General features: G+C 37.3%; 1 protein-coding gene across 1 annotated transcript in view; it reads left to right on the plus strand.

The window, feature by feature from the left end:
- Positions 1 to 15,957, plus strand: part of LOC135781273 (transmembrane protein 263-B) — a 40,101-nt gene extending 24,144 nt beyond the window's left edge. Inside the window, exon 3 of the mRNA XM_065291648.2 lies at positions 14,240 to 15,957. Within this exon, the coding sequence (XP_065147720.1) occupies positions 14,240 to 14,520 (281 nt within the window). The 3' untranslated portion in view covers positions 14,521 to 15,957. The remainder of the gene's footprint in view (positions 1 to 14,239) is intronic.
- Positions 15,958 to 18,463: the final 2,506 nt, after the last annotated feature.

Here is an 18,463-nt window from a genome sequence, read left to right on the forward strand (position 1 = left end):
CTTTAGACACTTTTGATATCCTAGGGATAATTAAGTGACCAGAATTTTGTGACTGCAGTGTACTTGAAGGATTGTAGTTTTCTAAGATACGAAGTTGCTAGACCATTTAAGGCTTTATAGGTGATTACAGTATTTTGAAATGTATGCGATACTATTTTCTCAGACTATATTGTCTCAGTTAAATATCTTTACCTGCATTAGCATTGCAATGTGTTAACAAACTAATTTGGAAAAGCTTTTGGGTAAAATCAACCAGTTAGTCAGTTGCCGTGGGGGGGCTTTGTTTGTATGACGTCACATTAACAGGACAATCAAAGCTGTTGTCTAATGAGACTGCTTGAGTTTAATTAAGGATTAAAAAAGAAGTAGATGGTGGATTTTTGCACACACTGCCAACACACGTTCATGTCCGAAACTGGATTTTGCATGTGCCCTTTAAGTAATTTTTAACTCTTCTCCGGTGTAAATCTGCTCTGTTTATTCAATTCGGGTCCACAAGTGATGTGCCAACTGTGACTATTTACACGCCTTGCAAGAAATGTAATTCTTTAATTCCATTCAAAATGAATGTTTACTCTGCAAATAATGATTTAGTTTATTGCAATGGGGATGCTTTTCCACTTTCCACAGGTCAGTGAAAGCTGGTTTAAAAATTGAGAGTCCTAACACAAGGCATAAAGAAAACCGCATAGAAAAACATCTGTCCTCCGAAAATGAAAAAATAATAAGGTTATTTCATGCACGCCTCGCCCCGGTCAGCAAACCTCTCATTGCCGGGTTGTTGCACACTGCTATCATTTCAAATCCCTGCTCGGCAAAACCAAGAGTAAACAAAAAAATAAAGGGGGGTGGAGGGAGGGCGTTTGCCTGCACTGAATTATTTAAGGTCTTACCTTGACGATTCTGCACACCATCTGCTTGATGTATTATTCAACAGACATGCTTAAGGGTGGGACGCCTTAAATGAGCACTCAGCATTCAATGGTCACAGTGTGTTACGGGTCCAAACATTATGTAGCCCGAACGCTTTGATGTGCGTGATATGAGAAACCTCAGCATACAAGATCTCTGCTTTTAAAAGCCTGAACCTTTGATATATTTTTCGAATGCTAGGCTCTCTGTGTTGCATGGGCAGATATTACAGTCCTCTGTCCATGGCTTTTTTTCAGAGGATTTACGTGTCTTTCTGAATCCCCAAAGCATTGGGCCTGACATCAAAAGCAGGACAGGGCACTGCAAGCTTGGGTCTCCTCCAATAAGCTTAGCTGCAACAGGAAATGTGTTTTATCTCCATCTGTAACTACTGAGGTGCAGGCGTATGCAATCCACCTGTCAATCACGAGGTGTACCACGAAAATCCATCGGGGGAAATAGAGGCTGTTTTGAATTATTAGTGTTTGAATGCTAAATCCGGATTGGCAGCGTTTTTGCACATCTGAGATCTGATTTGAGACTTAATAATAAAAATGCAGGCCGTGGCTTGGGAATCACAGTCACATCTTGGGCTCTTGGTAACTGAAAGTAGAGTTTTAGCAGCAGTTTTCGTAACACAACCAAGATTGATCAGTTATCTCTTTGAAGGAATAAGCGTCAGTTTCATTTCAACCTGCCGTTTCGGCGTGCTGTGAACTGGAAACTGCCCGGCAGGAAGCAGAAGTGATGGGTATCTTACAGAAAGCTGTCTTTGAGAACAGATTGAACATTTTAAAGGAACAGTTTACCAAAAGTAAAACTTGTTATTTTCCTCATGTTGTTAGTTTCTTCCTTTTGTAGAACACAAAAGGTGGTGTTTTGCAGAGGAGTTGTTCTTTATAGGTCGATGAAATAGACAAAAAAGCTACAATTGCTCTTCCATTGGCAGTACATGAATGGTTGTTTGTAATCGATTTGTCCTTTTTTGGTGTGCATCTTCGCTAATACACCTTGTTTTGTTGCATTGGATTTCTATGTCGATCTAAAGCCTCAATTCTTTTCCTCTGGTGGAACACAAAAAACTCATTTTGGGGGTTCTCAAACGCTAAAAAGACAAAAAAGAAATCGAAATAGCTAACTACTTTTATATTTGGTTATTTAGCTGATGCTTTTGTCCAAAACGATCTACAAAAGTGAGGAGAACAACAAAATTATTTGTCTGAGGGAGGCAATTACAAAGTTTCAACATGTCTTATGCTGTGGACACACCAAAAGTGAATGTAATTATTTGCGCAAGTAGATTATATACAAAGTCAATCCAAAGCATTATGCTGCGTACACAGCAAACGCAAAGATTACTCGCGGGATTTTACTTTGTGACATGGAAATTATTCACTTCAGTTGAATATTTTTAACTTGCACGAAGATGTGTCATTCAAATTGCCACGCGTGAGTTTGCGTCTATCCACATCTTCGCATTGACTTTGTATGTAATCTGCTTGCGCAAATTGTTGAATTTGCATTTCATATGGATTAGGGCTGGAACGACGCGTCGACGTAGTCGATTACGTCGATTACGTAATTACGTCGATTTGCCGGAAATGCGTCGATGCGTCGCACTGTTTACATTTTGAAATGAAGGCGGCTTCAGCTCCGACCGGGTGATACAAGTGTTATACCAAACAGACAGAACGCGATCAAAAGTGTGGGAATACTTTAAGCAGAGACCAAATAAAACACATACTGTGTAAAACTGAAATGGCATACCACAGCAGCGCAACACCTGTGTATGATCATCTTAAAAGAAGAAAACCTGGAGCTCTCCGACCTCAAAATGACGAGACGAGAGCGTAAGAATTTGAACTATTACAGTAAGTTTTTATACTTACTCTATAAACAATAGAATCAATACATATTGTGCTTAATACAGCTGCGTTTACATCTTCGTTTAATACGAGCTGCGAGACGCCTGACAGACGTGACATTGCATCGCTTCTGGGCAGTATGTTGAAACAGTAAATAAAGAGCAGGACATGTTTTTATATTAAGAAGTTATGAAATAATAAGTTACTGTCACATTGAGAACTGATAGGCATGTGCCCGCGTGCACTGAAAGCCAGCTGGCAGTGCGGAGTTCCCAATGAACGTCTTTTTTGCGAATATGTGCGCAGATATTACAGAAGCTCGTCTTGTAAGGTATTCCTGACATGCGTTTATTTAAAGTAACAGCGGCGTAAACGCTGTTTATAAAATATTAGAAGATCATACTAACTGAACTTGTTTTTTACCCGGAACTTAAGAAAAGTTAAATGTTAAAGTTAAATGAGAATGCAGTACTACTAATAGTAATAATATTAACAGTAATAATATAACCATTACATTTTATATAAGGGTTCATGAATCACAATGAACTTATTTTTACTTCAGTCTGAACTAATGCTGAGTTAATGCATGTACTAATCATAAACTAATGTTTAAAATATTAATATATGCCTATTTTATTGTTTAAGGTGAAAAATGCCTCTTTTAAAGTGGCACTGCCACTTTATTTTTCATGTTGAAAATTTTGGTTTGTGTGTTTGTTTAATTAAGAAAATGCTTAAATAAAATGTTAGCGTTAATGGCAGATGTTACATTTATTATTTGTTGGGGAATTATATGTATAAAAAAATCATTAGACTATTCGATTAATCGAAAAAATAATCGATAGATTAATCGGTTGAAAAAATAGTCGATAGTTGCAGCTCTAATGTGGATGCCCCATTAGAGGCTCTACCTGTTTCGAGAAAGCGATATTTATTTACCGTATATACTAGAGTATAAGACAAACCCCCCCCCCCCCATATTTGACCCACCACTTCCAGTCTAATTTTTTGGGGAAAAAAGAGATTTTGTGGAAAAAATCTGGTTTTCAACAGAAAATAACTTTATTTGAAAATTCTAGTGATATTTCATTGGAAATATATACTGTATATTTTATATACTATAATAATATACTATACTAGAAATTAGGGGTGGGCGATAAACCAGTAGATATGATAAACCTCTAGAAATTTGTCAACCGGTAGAGTTTTTGGACTATCGTCTCTATCGAGGTTACGCACCCACGTCACGTTGCTGTGCACATGGTCACGAAAACGTAACATTTGTACATGTATTTAAGCACTGCAGTTTTAAAACAAGTGATTTAAAGCAATGAAACACAAACAACAGTGCTATATGTGCGCATTGTTTTTGTGTGAAAGGAGTCCGCAAGTCGCTCATCCTTGAGATCATTGTTGACACTTTATTTGCCTTAAAATACATATATGCATCAAAATTCCCGTCTTTGCAAGTATCCTGATGAACACGACCATTTAGGTCTTAGGAGAAAGTAAACAGCTGAAAGTGAATACACATGTGTAATGCTGCGTAAGTGATTTCAATGTTAGGTCAATGTGAAGACGCGTTGACGTGCGTCTGTAGATCTCGCGGCGCGAATGAGGTGTTTAGCGCTGTGTGGTAGACGTGATTCTGCCTCATTTGGGCGTCTAGAGCAGAGGTCCCCAACCACCGGGTCGCGACCCAGTACCGAGCCGTGGACAAGTTGCCACCGGGTCGCAAGAACGTCCCGAAAAATTTTTTGTATAATAGCCACGTAATCGCTTAATCGGGTATTTGTACTTTAAGAGCCGACTTCAAATAACAAATCATTTCTACTTTTGTACAGGGCCGTGCTCTCTCTTTTTCTCCACCTCTCTCTCTCTCTTTCTCTCTCTCTCTCTCTTTACCAGCGCATCAGCGATCACATTGCTGTCATTAGAGTTTGAGCATACAGTACTTTTAAAACACAATCGATCAAAGAATTGCGGAGGTATGACTTTATGAATCATTTGCAAATGTAATGAATCATCTGCGGTGAAAAAAAGGTTGGGGACCCCTGGTCTAGAGCATTGCCACGGCAAACACGTGAGTTGAAAAATTTGAACTCTGGCGGAAAAACGTGATGCGTTAACCAATCAGGAGCTTGTTCTAGTAGTGATGTCACAGAAGCCTATTGAAGGACCTCCCATGACGCGAATTTCCGCGTGAATGTCTCGATGACTAGAATTTCACTTTCACGCGTGAATGAAGAAAGTTAACTCAAAATGTTCAAGCGGCAAACTAAACGCAGTAGACGGGAATTGGACGCCTCAAACGCAGCTGGTGTGAACCCACGGTAACAGTATATTGGATACAGACTTTGGTCTTAAAGGGAAAGTTACCTAATTTTGCTGCTGTCTGTCACTCATGTTTTTGTGAAAATCTCTTACTGCCCCTGACTAAATCACTTTTCTACCTTTAATAAGATATATAATATACATGATTATTTATTATCATTCTTTCATCACTGACTGTTTATCTTAGGGGGCTTGAGTTTTGTTTGTTTTTTGTCTTTTTATGCTTGTATATGTTTTTTGTGAGACTTATGAAAATTCTATGGCATTAAATATTTTAATAACATAAAAACCTTATTAAAAGATGAAAACGTCTACCATAAAGCATACCGTCATCGTTATATAAAATTTTGGTCTTATCGTCCACCCCTACTAGAAACAGTTGATAATGAAGTCGATAATACTTTATATGTAATTTTAGGACTTGATAGCCCCAGTTGTCTACTTTCTTTATATAGGAGAGAGTTGCAAATATTGGTTGGAAAACACAAGGATGAGAAAATCATAAACGAATTTTCATTTTTGGTAAACTGTTTCAAGCTAGTCTGAATCTCGATGGTGGCTGTTAAAAATGTATTTCCTCAGACTCCTTATCTGAACGCTTGAAGCTCTGGCCCCATTAGAAAGCATTCTCTCCCAAAAGTCGTAGTCGTGATTGACTTTGATGGAAAGTGTTTACATAACAGTCTGTTTTCCTGAGTTCAGCTGATGACTCACATCCACAGAGATACTGATTTTTTTCTGCTACATCCACAATTTCACGTTTGACGCCTCGCAGGGCTGCACAGATTCCACTAAACTGATTTATATCCAATAAAGATAACATGTCCACCATACGATAATATTGAGCCAGTGTTGTTTAAGCTCGTCCAAGGCATCTATTCATAAACCGCAGCTTTTGTGTTTTTATAAAGGCCATGCTTGTGAATTTTTAAAAAGCTTTGTTACGATTTTCAAGGCGACACCTGTGGACCTGTGCCGTTTTTTGAAGCGACTGCGGTGGCATTCAAAATAACACAATAGACCTTCCCGTCGATATAAATATCGAAGGCGGCCGGAACCAGTGACTCATTTGCGCACGTTATCAGATCTAGGTTAGGTAGGTAATATTTTTGCTATTGCTGAAGTTAACGAGCGTACATTGGGAGGACTGGGATGAGTATATGTAAAGGTTTAACTTTCATGCAATTCGCTCCCAGTAGGTCAGGCGAGCCTGCGCACCCGGTGGAAGCATTGACCTTTTCGATAAGTGGTTCACCGGTGGTTATTTATTTATTTAATGCAGATGTGTCAGGGAAATGGGACGAATGCGGCGTTTCAGCAGGGTTCTTGTCAGCCTCATAATTGCCAGCATATTTTTTTGTAATATTTTTATTGATCTGCATTACCAAAAATGTCAATTTAGCAAATTCAGTACCTGGAAAAAATGCCTTTTTAATGTCGTTGTCACTTGCACACCTCCTGTGCTCACACCATGTCCGACAAGGTCCAACAGTAATTCGGTACATTCCCTTCCAGCCCGTTCTTTCAAAACCTCATTTTAACTTGACCCTCCATTGTGTTTTACCCCAGGCAACTCAGGCACAGGGATTAAAAATAGAGACCTCAGCAGGGAAGGGGCTGACATGGTTTTGTTGGCGAAGGGAGTCGGGCGACGGAGAGCTGAATCCCACTGGGGGTTTTTATCACTGGGGAAGGTCCGATTACCCCCTCCCTTTTCTTACTCTTTCTTATTTCTTCCCCTCTCTCTCTCTTTTGCTCTCTCGCCCGCTATAAATCTCGCTGCCAAGTGAGGAGAACAATATTTTCAACATTATTTCTCAGCACTACAGAGAGATAATGTGGGTATTGATATAGGCACATAAATATACAGAGGCGACAGATTTACACCAGAGGCTGGCAGACCACCTCCCGCTCAGGAACATGTTCGGATTTGATTGGTTGGGAATGGATTCTCGGCTATCCAATTCATCTTAGGTCAGGCGGGTCTAAATCAAGACGACTGTATTACAAGAGATGACAGTTTGGTACATACAGTAAGCTCAATACTACACTAATAGATGTATCACGGCAGGTAAAACAAACTGCAGATTATTGTGAAGACTTCACGGTATGCTCAATTGTGTTGGACAATAAGTAACCACTTTGGCGACAAGTTTGGACTTTATATTTCCATTACATTTTCGCACTTCCTAAAAATGTAAATCTATAGCTTAGAGATCCATATCTGTCCGCCTTTGTGTTTTCTCCATAATGGGTCTACATACCCACCAGAATGGGTTTCTGGGAGCAAAATACATTATCTGTCTCATCTTTACGTTCTTAAACTTTATCTCTATTTAGTGCCTTTTGGTTTGTGAAAGCAGCTTTGTCGGTGTTATCTAAAGGTCTGTTGTGGCTGTCATGGGCAGGATTATAACATAGTGCCGAGGACAAAGTGCAGGCGGCCTTGGAACCTATGTGAACGTTCAAGTACGCCTAGATCATTTTCTCAGCTCGGTCAGCGCACCGTTGAGACCACTTATCTCACTTCAGGTGGGTCTGTATGGATCCTATCACAAACTTAAACTTTATGTATCTTGGATAGCTGTAGGCTTCTTGCTCAAAGTGATGAGTAAGAAAGATTTAGGCGAACATTCACGGTCCCTTGTGAACAATATAGGAAAAGAAGAGACAAGAGTCAAAATGTTTCTTTATTCTGTTCTACGACCATTAAACAACAATGGTCGATTTTTTTATGATGGCAACCCTGAAGAGACAGATTTAGCTCGCCAATTCTCTTTTACAAGATTTTATTATCCGTTACGAGAAAGGAGCTAGTACAACTCTAAAGACCTAGTTTTGTCAGTTTTTTACGTGTACACGAATGTACGTACACGGTTGAAAACAAAGTATAGTTTATTCGTACGTGTACGCAGACGTTCAACGCATATGGGTGATTCTCACGAAATCTAGACGTAGAAGGTGTACAGCATCAGATTTTTTTAAAAAGCCCTTGAAGCCAATTTTTTATGCACATAAGATTAAGGTCTGAACTTACTATAACCATTATTTTTATAGGATTTTATTGACATTTTTTTTAGATTATCATTTCCAAAAATTATCATTACCGCAACATGATATTACATTAAATATATGCAATTACAAACTCATGTTTCGGTAATGAGAAATAAAAAGTTGTCTATAGTACTATGACAAACTTCAGTTCAACTTTTATTTGGAGAGAAAAAATAACAACTGCTTACCTGGTAGCCATCTTGAGTGTCACAGTCAATTATGTCCCTTCCAACAATTTTTTTTTTAAATGTTAGTTCCTTGAGGGTTTAAACAATGATTGAAAATTGTTGCGGAGGATGAGAAAATTGGTCTTGGACAAATTTATGTTTCTTATTATTGTTTCTACATTTACCAATGATCACCAAATATCACATGTTTCTTTACTGTAAATGTTTATAGTATAACATGCACTGAAGCTTTTTATTTTTTAGATTTTTTAATTATAAATATTGTCAAAGAACCCAAATCCAGTCATGGACACGTTGCGGTAATGACATCTTTCCCATTAAATGTGAAACAACCCAACACAATTGGTTTGTATGATGTCTTTGAAATCATGTGCAAAATAGTACATGATGTTTGTAACTGTATGCTTCTTATTTTGATACTCTTACTTTTTTATCAAAATGTTTCATGACACCTCATGAGTCTAATTTCGCGAGAATCACCCATGTGCATTGCGACAAAATGCAACGCAGCTCCTGGACTACATGATATATTCTCCTGTAAGCACATGCAAATGTACGCTGGGTTTCAAAAATCTGACAGTGTGCGTACAGTATGATGGCGAAAATTGCATCTGTACGCGGACCCTTGCGTACGTGTAAAAATATACTAAACTCCGGCCTTAAACAAGTACTTCGTTCTTAATATAGGCTCAGAAACACATGTGAAATACTCCATCTTTGTCTTTGTGAATGTTCATTAAACTGTCAAGGTGAACACAGTAACCTTTGTACCGGGCTTGTAGAGTGGGTTTTTAGCCACTAATGCAAGCCCTCCACAGGGCTGAGAAAGACTAACACGCCCCAGAATATCTTAACCTTTTCATCTAAGCCTTCAAATGTCACTATTCTCTTTCCTAGAACTGAAGACAAATTGACATTTTCTCTTTGCTATAGAATTGGATTGATTCGACGGTTCCCGTCAAAAAGAATAAATTGGTCATTCTCACAATAAAAAATAAAGAAAGTGGGGTTGGTGTATTGTTTTTGTGGCATGCTGGGATGGATGTTTTTTAACTGGGCAAAAGATGCTGGCCAATTACTGTAGGAAGCTATGTGGCTTATAGGAGAATTGTAGGGCTGCACGGTATTGAAGATAATGCGATATGCAATATGATAATGCTTTGAAATGATTTGTAATCAATTTGAATAAAAAATAAATCTTTTAAATAGAGATGCACTGATTTATCGGCCAATCATCCAGATCAATCGATAAAGCAATTTTTCCTCACATGGCTATCAGCTAATAGTTTAAAGACAACTGATAGTCATGGCCGATATATCCTGTCAATCAAAAGAGAACAGAAAAATGCAACGAATTTAATCTAGTGATTTGTTAAAGGGACATTCCACTTTTTTCGGGCACTGCGTAATATCATTGCGCCTCCTGCGGCCATGGTACGGCCGCCAAGTCCTTGATTATTACGCCAGAATGAGAGTATAGTTCCTAACCATATCGGCCTAGACCATCGCAACTTTTAATTTTCTGTCGGTGTTAGTACACAATGTAACTACAGAAGAGTCAAGTTTTACTAGGAAAACCATCAAAACTCTTTGGTTATTTTTGAGCGCGATGCTAATGGTCTAATCAAATTCAATGGATTATGCTAAGCTATGTTAAAAGTGGTACCGCCAGACCCGGAGATCAGCTGAATGGATTCCAAAAGGGTAAAAATCAAATGTTTAACTCTAGGCGAGCTGAAAAATGAACATATTTTCAAAAAATAAGTGGAGTGTCCCTTTAAATATTAATAGTCATTATATGAATGAATAATATTTAGAAAATGTAATCTTCAGAATTTAGTTAATGCAAGTTAATATAATCACCAAACTATTTTTGGCGATTATACTTTCACATAGGTGTATCTATAGTTTCAATAGAACTGAAAATTATTTAACAAAACTTACATTTCACATGTTTTTAAATTATTGATCATCTACAAAGGTGTACTTTTCGAAAGGGTGCACCCAGTGACACCGTTTGCAACTTTATTTCTGATGGTGTACATGATGCTTGCCATTTATCTTGCAAATATGAGCAAAAATTGCATTTACAATAACACATAAATCTGAAAGCCAAGTATAAAGTTCATTTGTGACTAGTGTGATAAAATGTCTTCACCTTGTCTGTGTAGTTATATCTAATCTTGCACGGTTTGCACAAATATACAAAAGTGGATCTGCAAAGTAGGCTACTGTGTATGTATATGGAGCAAATGGATCCCACAGGAATTGTGTTGATAAAGAATCGTCCTAGTCCAGGTTGCTGATTATTCAAAACACAGTTTCGGCTCATCTAAAATGCATAATATATGAATGGCTATGATGTGAAAGACAAGTTTACCCAGCTGTGCACCATCCATAGAGGCCAGATGTAACTTTAGTGTTTCGAGACTGTACCTTTTAGTGTAAATATGTACTGTACGTGCATTAACAAAATATTTTTTAAAAATTGCGTGAAGATTGTACAAAAGATCAAGCACTGTTTGTGTACTGTACTTGAATATTACGGTAGATTTACTTCATTATTTGGCATTATTATTTGGCTATGAGGTGTGGTTTCACTTTAATTTATAGTATATCCTGTTTGAAATGTGTTGGCATTAGGCCAGAAGACATTTCATAGACGACATTGTTGTCACACAGTGTTATAGATGCCAGTAAACCAATATTTGCTTTTCGAATCTAGGTAATAATCATTATTTAACAAATAACAAGGGATATTTATCTCCTTCTGATTAATTTAATCAAGAACTCTGAGTTCCTTAGTCACAAAGTGGTGTGTTGGACACTTTGGTTTTATGCAGCTGAATCGTTGTGCCTTCAAATTTCGAAGGCCTGTCATTAACAGTGTTTAACGGTTTGTTTATAAAGTGTACTTTTTATAATTTCAACAACATTTTTAACCGCTGTCCTTACCTGCTAACGTTAAGAGTTGCGGTTGCGCATTTTATAAGTTTAAGAAACCAAAACGAAAATTCATATTTATTATTAAAAAAACTAATGTATTTAACTAAATAGGTTTTATAAAATAAAGTGACATGTCATGAATGCATCATGTTATCTTGCCCCCGGACACACAAAATATGCATGTCGTGTCATTGACCTTAATCTCAGCGCGCTTCTGTTGTCGTCCTTGCGCGCCTATGAACTGCGCGCGGATCAACCTTGACTGCCTCACGAGGAGCGCACTGAAATTTTCCCGCCGTGGCCTCGCAGAGCTCATCTAAAAAGGTGCTGCTTGTCATTCACGCGGCTTCTCGGCGGAGCATCGATTCACATGGGAGCTCATCGCACAACCCAGCCACGCGGTCCTTGACAGTATTGATTGAATGTAAAAGATATAATTTCTGCTCGTGGTCCACAGAGTATTGCGGGCTTTGTAAACACTAGTTGTCCAGGGGAATAGAGAGTCTTTATTTTTTGTGTTTTGTGAGAAGAGCAACAATAGGGGAAAGATGATGCCTCGTGCGTGCGTGTGTGTGAATATATCAGCTCGTGTATTAGTCAGTGTGTCGTGTCTGTAGATGTGTGCTCAATTTCAAAATGCTTCCCTGAAGCTTTCAGGTTCACTTAACATCAGGGAGAGCGGAAAACAATCCTCAACGTAAATACTGTTATTATTCGGTCTCTGTCCTGAAATGTGTGATTTTAAAATTATGGCCCTAGGAAATCAAAATTACACTGGCTGAGAAAATAATTATTGATATGGAAAGGCCTTGCAGATTTGGCCAAGTGACAGATGTTCGTCATAGAAGACCCTGGGACAACAACCAAATCAAGCATGGTTACATTTAGGCTTCTAACCATAGTGCTTTTACACCATTGTTATTTATGCAACCTATCATTTCCCTCTGATTTAAGTGATAAGTTATGGTGAGTGTTTAAAGAAGAGATAAGGACTTCCACAGGGTCAACAAACGGTGTTTACCCAGGAACATCTCTTAGTTGAGTCAGTGATATCTAGACATCTTGTTTTTTAAAGTAAACAATACTAAAACATAGGACATTATTAGGAAATAATAAATGCTGTTTTATATGTTGTCTATGGACATTATGAATGTGAGTGACATTTCAAGTAAAATGTATTTATAACAAATATATTGAACCATGTGTTTATATACTTCACTGTTTATATTGTACAGCTCAGTAGATTTGCGTTAACAGCCCAAAAGAATATGGGTTCAAACACAAAGAGGACACATACATCAAAAATTAAGGGGAATATAAAGATAAACTCTAAACATCTTTACATGTGTCTTCTATTTTAGATAAGTGCATTATAGATGTGACAATAAAGGACAAAAGTTTTTGTACAAATTAAAATGCATAAACCAAAGCAAAAATAGCCAGCAAATGGAAAAGAGACGGCTTTTCAAAGAACATTGATTAAAATGTTCTTGTTCTTGTTCGTGTTTATGAAGGAGAAACAATGTTATGAATGTGATAGTTCTGATTGGTGCACTTATCTACTGTAAAAAGTAAAAGTTGGATCAACTTAAAAAAAGTTAATTCAATTGGTAAAACCTAAAATGTGAAGTGAAAAATTGGTGTTACCAAATTTTTTTTTTTAAGTAAACCTTAAAGTAACAGAGATTGCCATTTTAAACCACAGACAATTGACATCTGATATATCAGTATGGTTGGGTGTAAAGTTTGAACTTTTTTTACTTTTAAGTTGACATTTGCATAGACTTGCATAGGCTCAGGCCTTCATTTGAATGTAACGTCATACGATTTAATGTTCACCAAGTGAAAATCACCAGTAAAGTGATAGCACACATTTCTCAATGTGTCATCATATTTTCCATAGCCATATTTATTAAAGGGGAGATATCATATAAATCGTGACTTTTTCCATGTTTAAGTGCTATAATTCGGTCTGCAGTGCTTATAACAACCTAAAAAATGTAAAAAAGAAAAACCCAGTATCTAAGTTTTGGTAAACCATTCTGTGCAAGCATGTGAAAAAATAGGTAATTGAAAATTGGCTGTAAAAAGTAAAAGTTGGATCAACTTCAAAAATTATTTCAATTGGTGAAGCCTAAAATGTGAAGTAAAAATTTCACTTGAAGTGAAAAATTTCAGTTGAAAATGTTTTTGTGTTTAAAAAAGTAAACCTTAAAGTAACCGAGATGTCGCATTGCCATTTTAAACCACAGAATACTGACTTCTGATTTATAAGTATGGTTAAAAACTTTGGGTGAAAAGTTTTTTTTACGGTAAGGTTGACATTTGCATAGACTTGCATATAGGCTCAGGCCTTTATTTGAATGTAACTTCATAGGATTTATTGTTCACCAAGTGAAAATCACCAGTAAAGTGATAGCACACATTTCTCTATGTATCATCATATTTTCCATAGCCATATTTATTAAAGACTTTTTCCATGTTTAAGTGCTAGAATTGGGTTCTCAGTGCTTCTATCAACCTAGAAAATGTGAAAAAGATCAACCCAGTAACTTAGTTTTGGTAAACCATTCTCTGCAATCATGTGAAAAAATAGGTCATTGAAAATTGGCTCCCCTTGTGATTTCAGAATGGGATAATACCGCCCCTTAATCTGCACAATCCAACCACGACACCGCCATTTAGTGCAGAGATCAGCTCATTTGCATTTAAAGGACGCACAAAAAAGACACATTTTGCTCACACCTACAAAGTGGCAATTTTAACATGCGATAATAAATGATCTATATGGTATTTTGAGCTAAAACTTCACATACTCTGAATTTATTTTACTTCTTAAAAAAGTCTTGTGAAATGTCCCCTTTAAACAAATATATACAAATTATTAGCATTGCTATGACTGTTTTGTAACACAAATTTTGATGTATTAAATCTTTTCAGACTTGGATAAGGATCACCCCAAGAACGAAGCTGGAGTCGTGTGGAGAGTTACGGGCGGACTGTTCAACTTTACCAAAGGAGCGGTGGGCGCCACACTCGGGGGAGTGGCTTGGGTAGGCTGCAAAAGCTTTGAGCTGACCAAGACGGCCGTGACGAGCGTTCCCGCAGCTGGAGTGGGATTGGTCAAAGGCGGCGTCTCCGTGGTAACAGGAGGGGTCGGGGCAGTGGGGTCTGCAGTGGCCGGTAAAGTTACACCAAAGAAAAAAGACAAGTCGGATTAGATTGTCTACTCTCTCCCGCCCTCGGTCTGATTCGGTGTGTCGATGGATGTCCAAGTGGTTTGTTCTCACGTTCAAGACGTTTTGGAAAGCCAATGGCAGATTCATGTAGCCCACTGGGAAAAATGCCGTCTCTGAAAAATCCTTCTTTAGTTACTAGGTTTGGACAACATGAGCACAAACACACTTTGACCAACATTAGAAATCCCCTGTTAGGGTACAGGTACATGAGATAATTGGGATCTTTGCGTATTTGTTTGTTTGCGTGTGTCTTGTGTAATTTAATAGTTTGTCTGAATTACAAGATTTATTTTTAGGTTGAAGAGGGATCAAATGGTTAAATCAGACATATTCTTTAAAACCATGTCATCTCCATCAATAGTTTTGTGCAAAAATTTTTTAACACAATACTTCGTTACAATTTCAAACACTGTGAAGTGCACGCAGTTATTATATTTCTATATGAAGTATCGATCAAGCACACTTCACAGTTCCTGGAATATGTGAGCAAGTATTATTGTTATTTAATTGAATAGACACGTGAAACTAGATTACCCGGTTGATCTGATAATGTGAGATTTAGACTACATACTTTTATAATGTTCGGTCTTGGCCATGTTAAACGCTTTGTAAGGTCAGCCGTGCAGCTTCTATTATTTGAATCACAGAAAAGCACACGCTCTCATTTAGATTACGGTCAATGTACTGTAATGGCAGCGATTCAGAGAACGTTTAAATGGTATAGATTGTTACCTTGAACAAAATGCATCATTAATAAAAAGTCTCCTGTGTGTATGGTCCATTTTGTACGACAACGTTTAAAGCATTGAAACTGTATACAGGAAAGGAGTGCTACTTGGAGAATAAATGAAAAGTGTATGCTTCAGACAAGCTAAAATTTAAAAACTGTACTTCATTCTCTCTTTGTAAATCATCACGTATAGCTCATTGGGAGATGTTGTTTTTTTTTTGGCCGTATATGTGCCTGGTTGTCACCGTTGAGTGTTTTAGAGCAGTACAAAATAACCACAGTTGTATTTTCTGCTTTACTTTTACTGCTGTTTACATATTAGAGCTATCACAGTTGGAAACCGTGCAACTTGAGTATTTGTTCATTCACTTTTCGTTTTTCACCGCTTAAGTGTTTGTGTTTATTTATGCAAAAACCTCACATGGCATATTATTATACCGTTGCGATGCATGATTGAAGCTTTAGCTTTCACTGTACGACATGCTGCGTAACTTAAAACACGCTGGGGGTTTTTTCTTTTCTTTTTTTGTCCTGTTTTGCTGTCTACATACTTTCTTGTAGGTACTCTCGTCTTGAAGATGCTGTTACTATAAACTGGACTTTAAAGACCAAGTAGATTTTGTCTATAATATAACTATTTTTGCTAAATTGATGCTGTATTCTACAAATAAAGCATTCTGTATTTTAAACGGGTGTTGGAGTGTTTAATGTAAAAACGCTTTGCATGTTTTCGTTCAAAGCGACATGAGCAAAGACGAGAATAGATGTGAATGTCACACGGTGATCTGGCACCGATACAGGTGGAGATATTTCAAAGCCATTGATCCATTATTCATTTTTCGTTTTAATCATTTATGTAACATTAAACGCAGTAGAATGCATTAGCAGACTGGATCGGGATTAGTTTATAAAAAGTACCAATGAGTGGATACATATTTAGGTCCTGCCTAAAAGATGCATTTTTGTCTATCAGATCATTTTTGATTATGTCAACCAAAACACATCTTAGGTGTAAATGTGCTCTTAGATCACATGGTATTTGTTAATGCTTCACTCTTTTGCAAGCAACAAAAATCACTTCTTAACAAGTAATATGTTTCACATTACATAAAAAATGCTGGGATATTTTCAACCCAACATGTTGAGTCAAAAATGGACAAAGATATATTTTGATCTAGGATAATTTAACCTTTCATTCCCCAACGCTGGGTTGAGAATAACCCTACATTTTTTTTAGAGTGTGTAAGATTTATTTTTAATAATGAAAGAGAAAGAGGTTTATTATTCACTTTGGATGACAAAGTGATTCACAAGGTAAAGTGGATTTGTATTAGCGTCTGAGTTCATTATTATGCCATTTGGAGCTCTCTGTGGGACGGTCATTGTCCAGTATGGGCAGGTGCTCATAAAACTTCTTCTTTTCATGGCATACTGAATCAGCACAAAAATTTATGGAGTCGGTCAAGTGTTTTATTTGCAAAAACAATTGCACGGCTCAACAACATCACTGTTCCACGATATTAACCTGATACATTAGTGATTTTAATGTCGAGCACAGTAAACGCACCATAAAAGAGCAGGTTATTTTGTGGCTTTTTACCTTTGTAAGGTGACGTAAATGATAGGACATTATAATTTATGGGCATTACTTGCATACAGTTACAGTAGACATCTAACTTAAATCTCATGATGACATCATATTTTGCTTCAAACTAATAAATGAAACCTTTTCATGTTTCTAGCAGGTGAGTCATTTCTGTGAAACAGTAGTTTTTACAGTAGCACAGAAACGAAACACTTCACTACAATACAGTGCATTATTTTACACTGCACACTGTAAAAAAGTTTAGTTGATTCAACTTTAAAAAAAGAAGTGTTTTTGATGCCTTAAAGTGATACTTCAGCCAAATATCTAAATTACTCCATGATTTACTCGCCCTCAAGCAATCTGAGATAAATATGTCTATCATCTTTCAGACAAACACATTTTTAGTAAATGTCCTTGCATTTCCAAGCTTTACATTAAGTCATTTAGCAGACGCTTTTGACTACAACCCCCAAAAAAGTGCATCCGTCCTTCACAGAAATAGGGAAGAGCAGGGGTGAAAGCACCATTATTCAAAGACTTAATTTTAAAGGCTAATGTTTTAGACAAATATATATTTTTTGCTGTGGTAAATAACTCACAAGTGTGGTCCATCAATACCAGATGGAATTTTGAACAAATGTTAAATGACTTTTGACTCTGTCAGCTGGGACGAAAGTAACACATAGGTTGGTCAAAAGTAACACTTGTTTTTAGTAAATTTACATGACTATGACCTTGTTAAAGGCAGGGTATCTAATTTGATCCAGAAACATTTTTAGTTATGCTGGTTAAAAGTCTCCTCACATCCTGATAGCAATCACTATGTTAAATGTTTAAATGTATTAGAAATGTATGTCATCTGTGTAAGGCGTAGGACCAAAAAATGTTCAACCAATCATAGATCTCGGGACGTTGCCTTTTTTGTCCCTCATCCGTAAGTGTAATTTGAATGTCACCGCGCAGCCTGTTCACACAGACACCATACGTCACCATACGTCATCTGTGCGCTCACCTCCTGTCTGTAAACGGGGAGAATGGCAAACTTTCCTGCTGAATTGACAACCTGCACAGGAGCCACAAAACGAAAGACATCTTTTAAAAAACAACAGCAAAAACTGCCTGGATCCACAAAGAGCAAAAACCCAAATTAACATCGGTAACTTTACTGCTTTACCACAAGATGAAACAGCTGCAGGAGGCAAAGGGTCTGAAAGGGTCGTTGCACTGTTTATTTTGGTAAGGTAGGTACGCGATATGTTTGTTATTGAGATGGATTCAGATATTCTAATTCGATGAAACTTTGTGTTGCTTATGAAATTTGTGTTCATTTACGGATTAACGTAACGATTAGGGTGGCCATTTGTGCCAGTTCCGCCGGACACGTCCCGAACATGTTTTCGAGTTCGTTCTCCGGAAGTCGCGTTGCTCGACCGCGTATACGTCATCGAGGTTCTCACATTTTAGTTAAAATACATGCGAAAATTAAGATTTATTTATTTTAAGACATACAATCATTGTAGTTTCATTCTTACCTTGAAATGTAACGGTTGCTTTTTTAAAATTAAACCTGAAATATGAAACCTTGATGACGTATGTGGTCGACAAAC

The sequence above is a fragment of the Paramisgurnus dabryanus genome, chromosome 23, assembly GCF_030506205.2.
Source record: "Paramisgurnus dabryanus chromosome 23, PD_genome_1.1, whole genome shotgun sequence".
NCBI lineage: Eukaryota > Metazoa > Chordata > Actinopteri > Cypriniformes > Cobitidae > Paramisgurnus > Paramisgurnus dabryanus.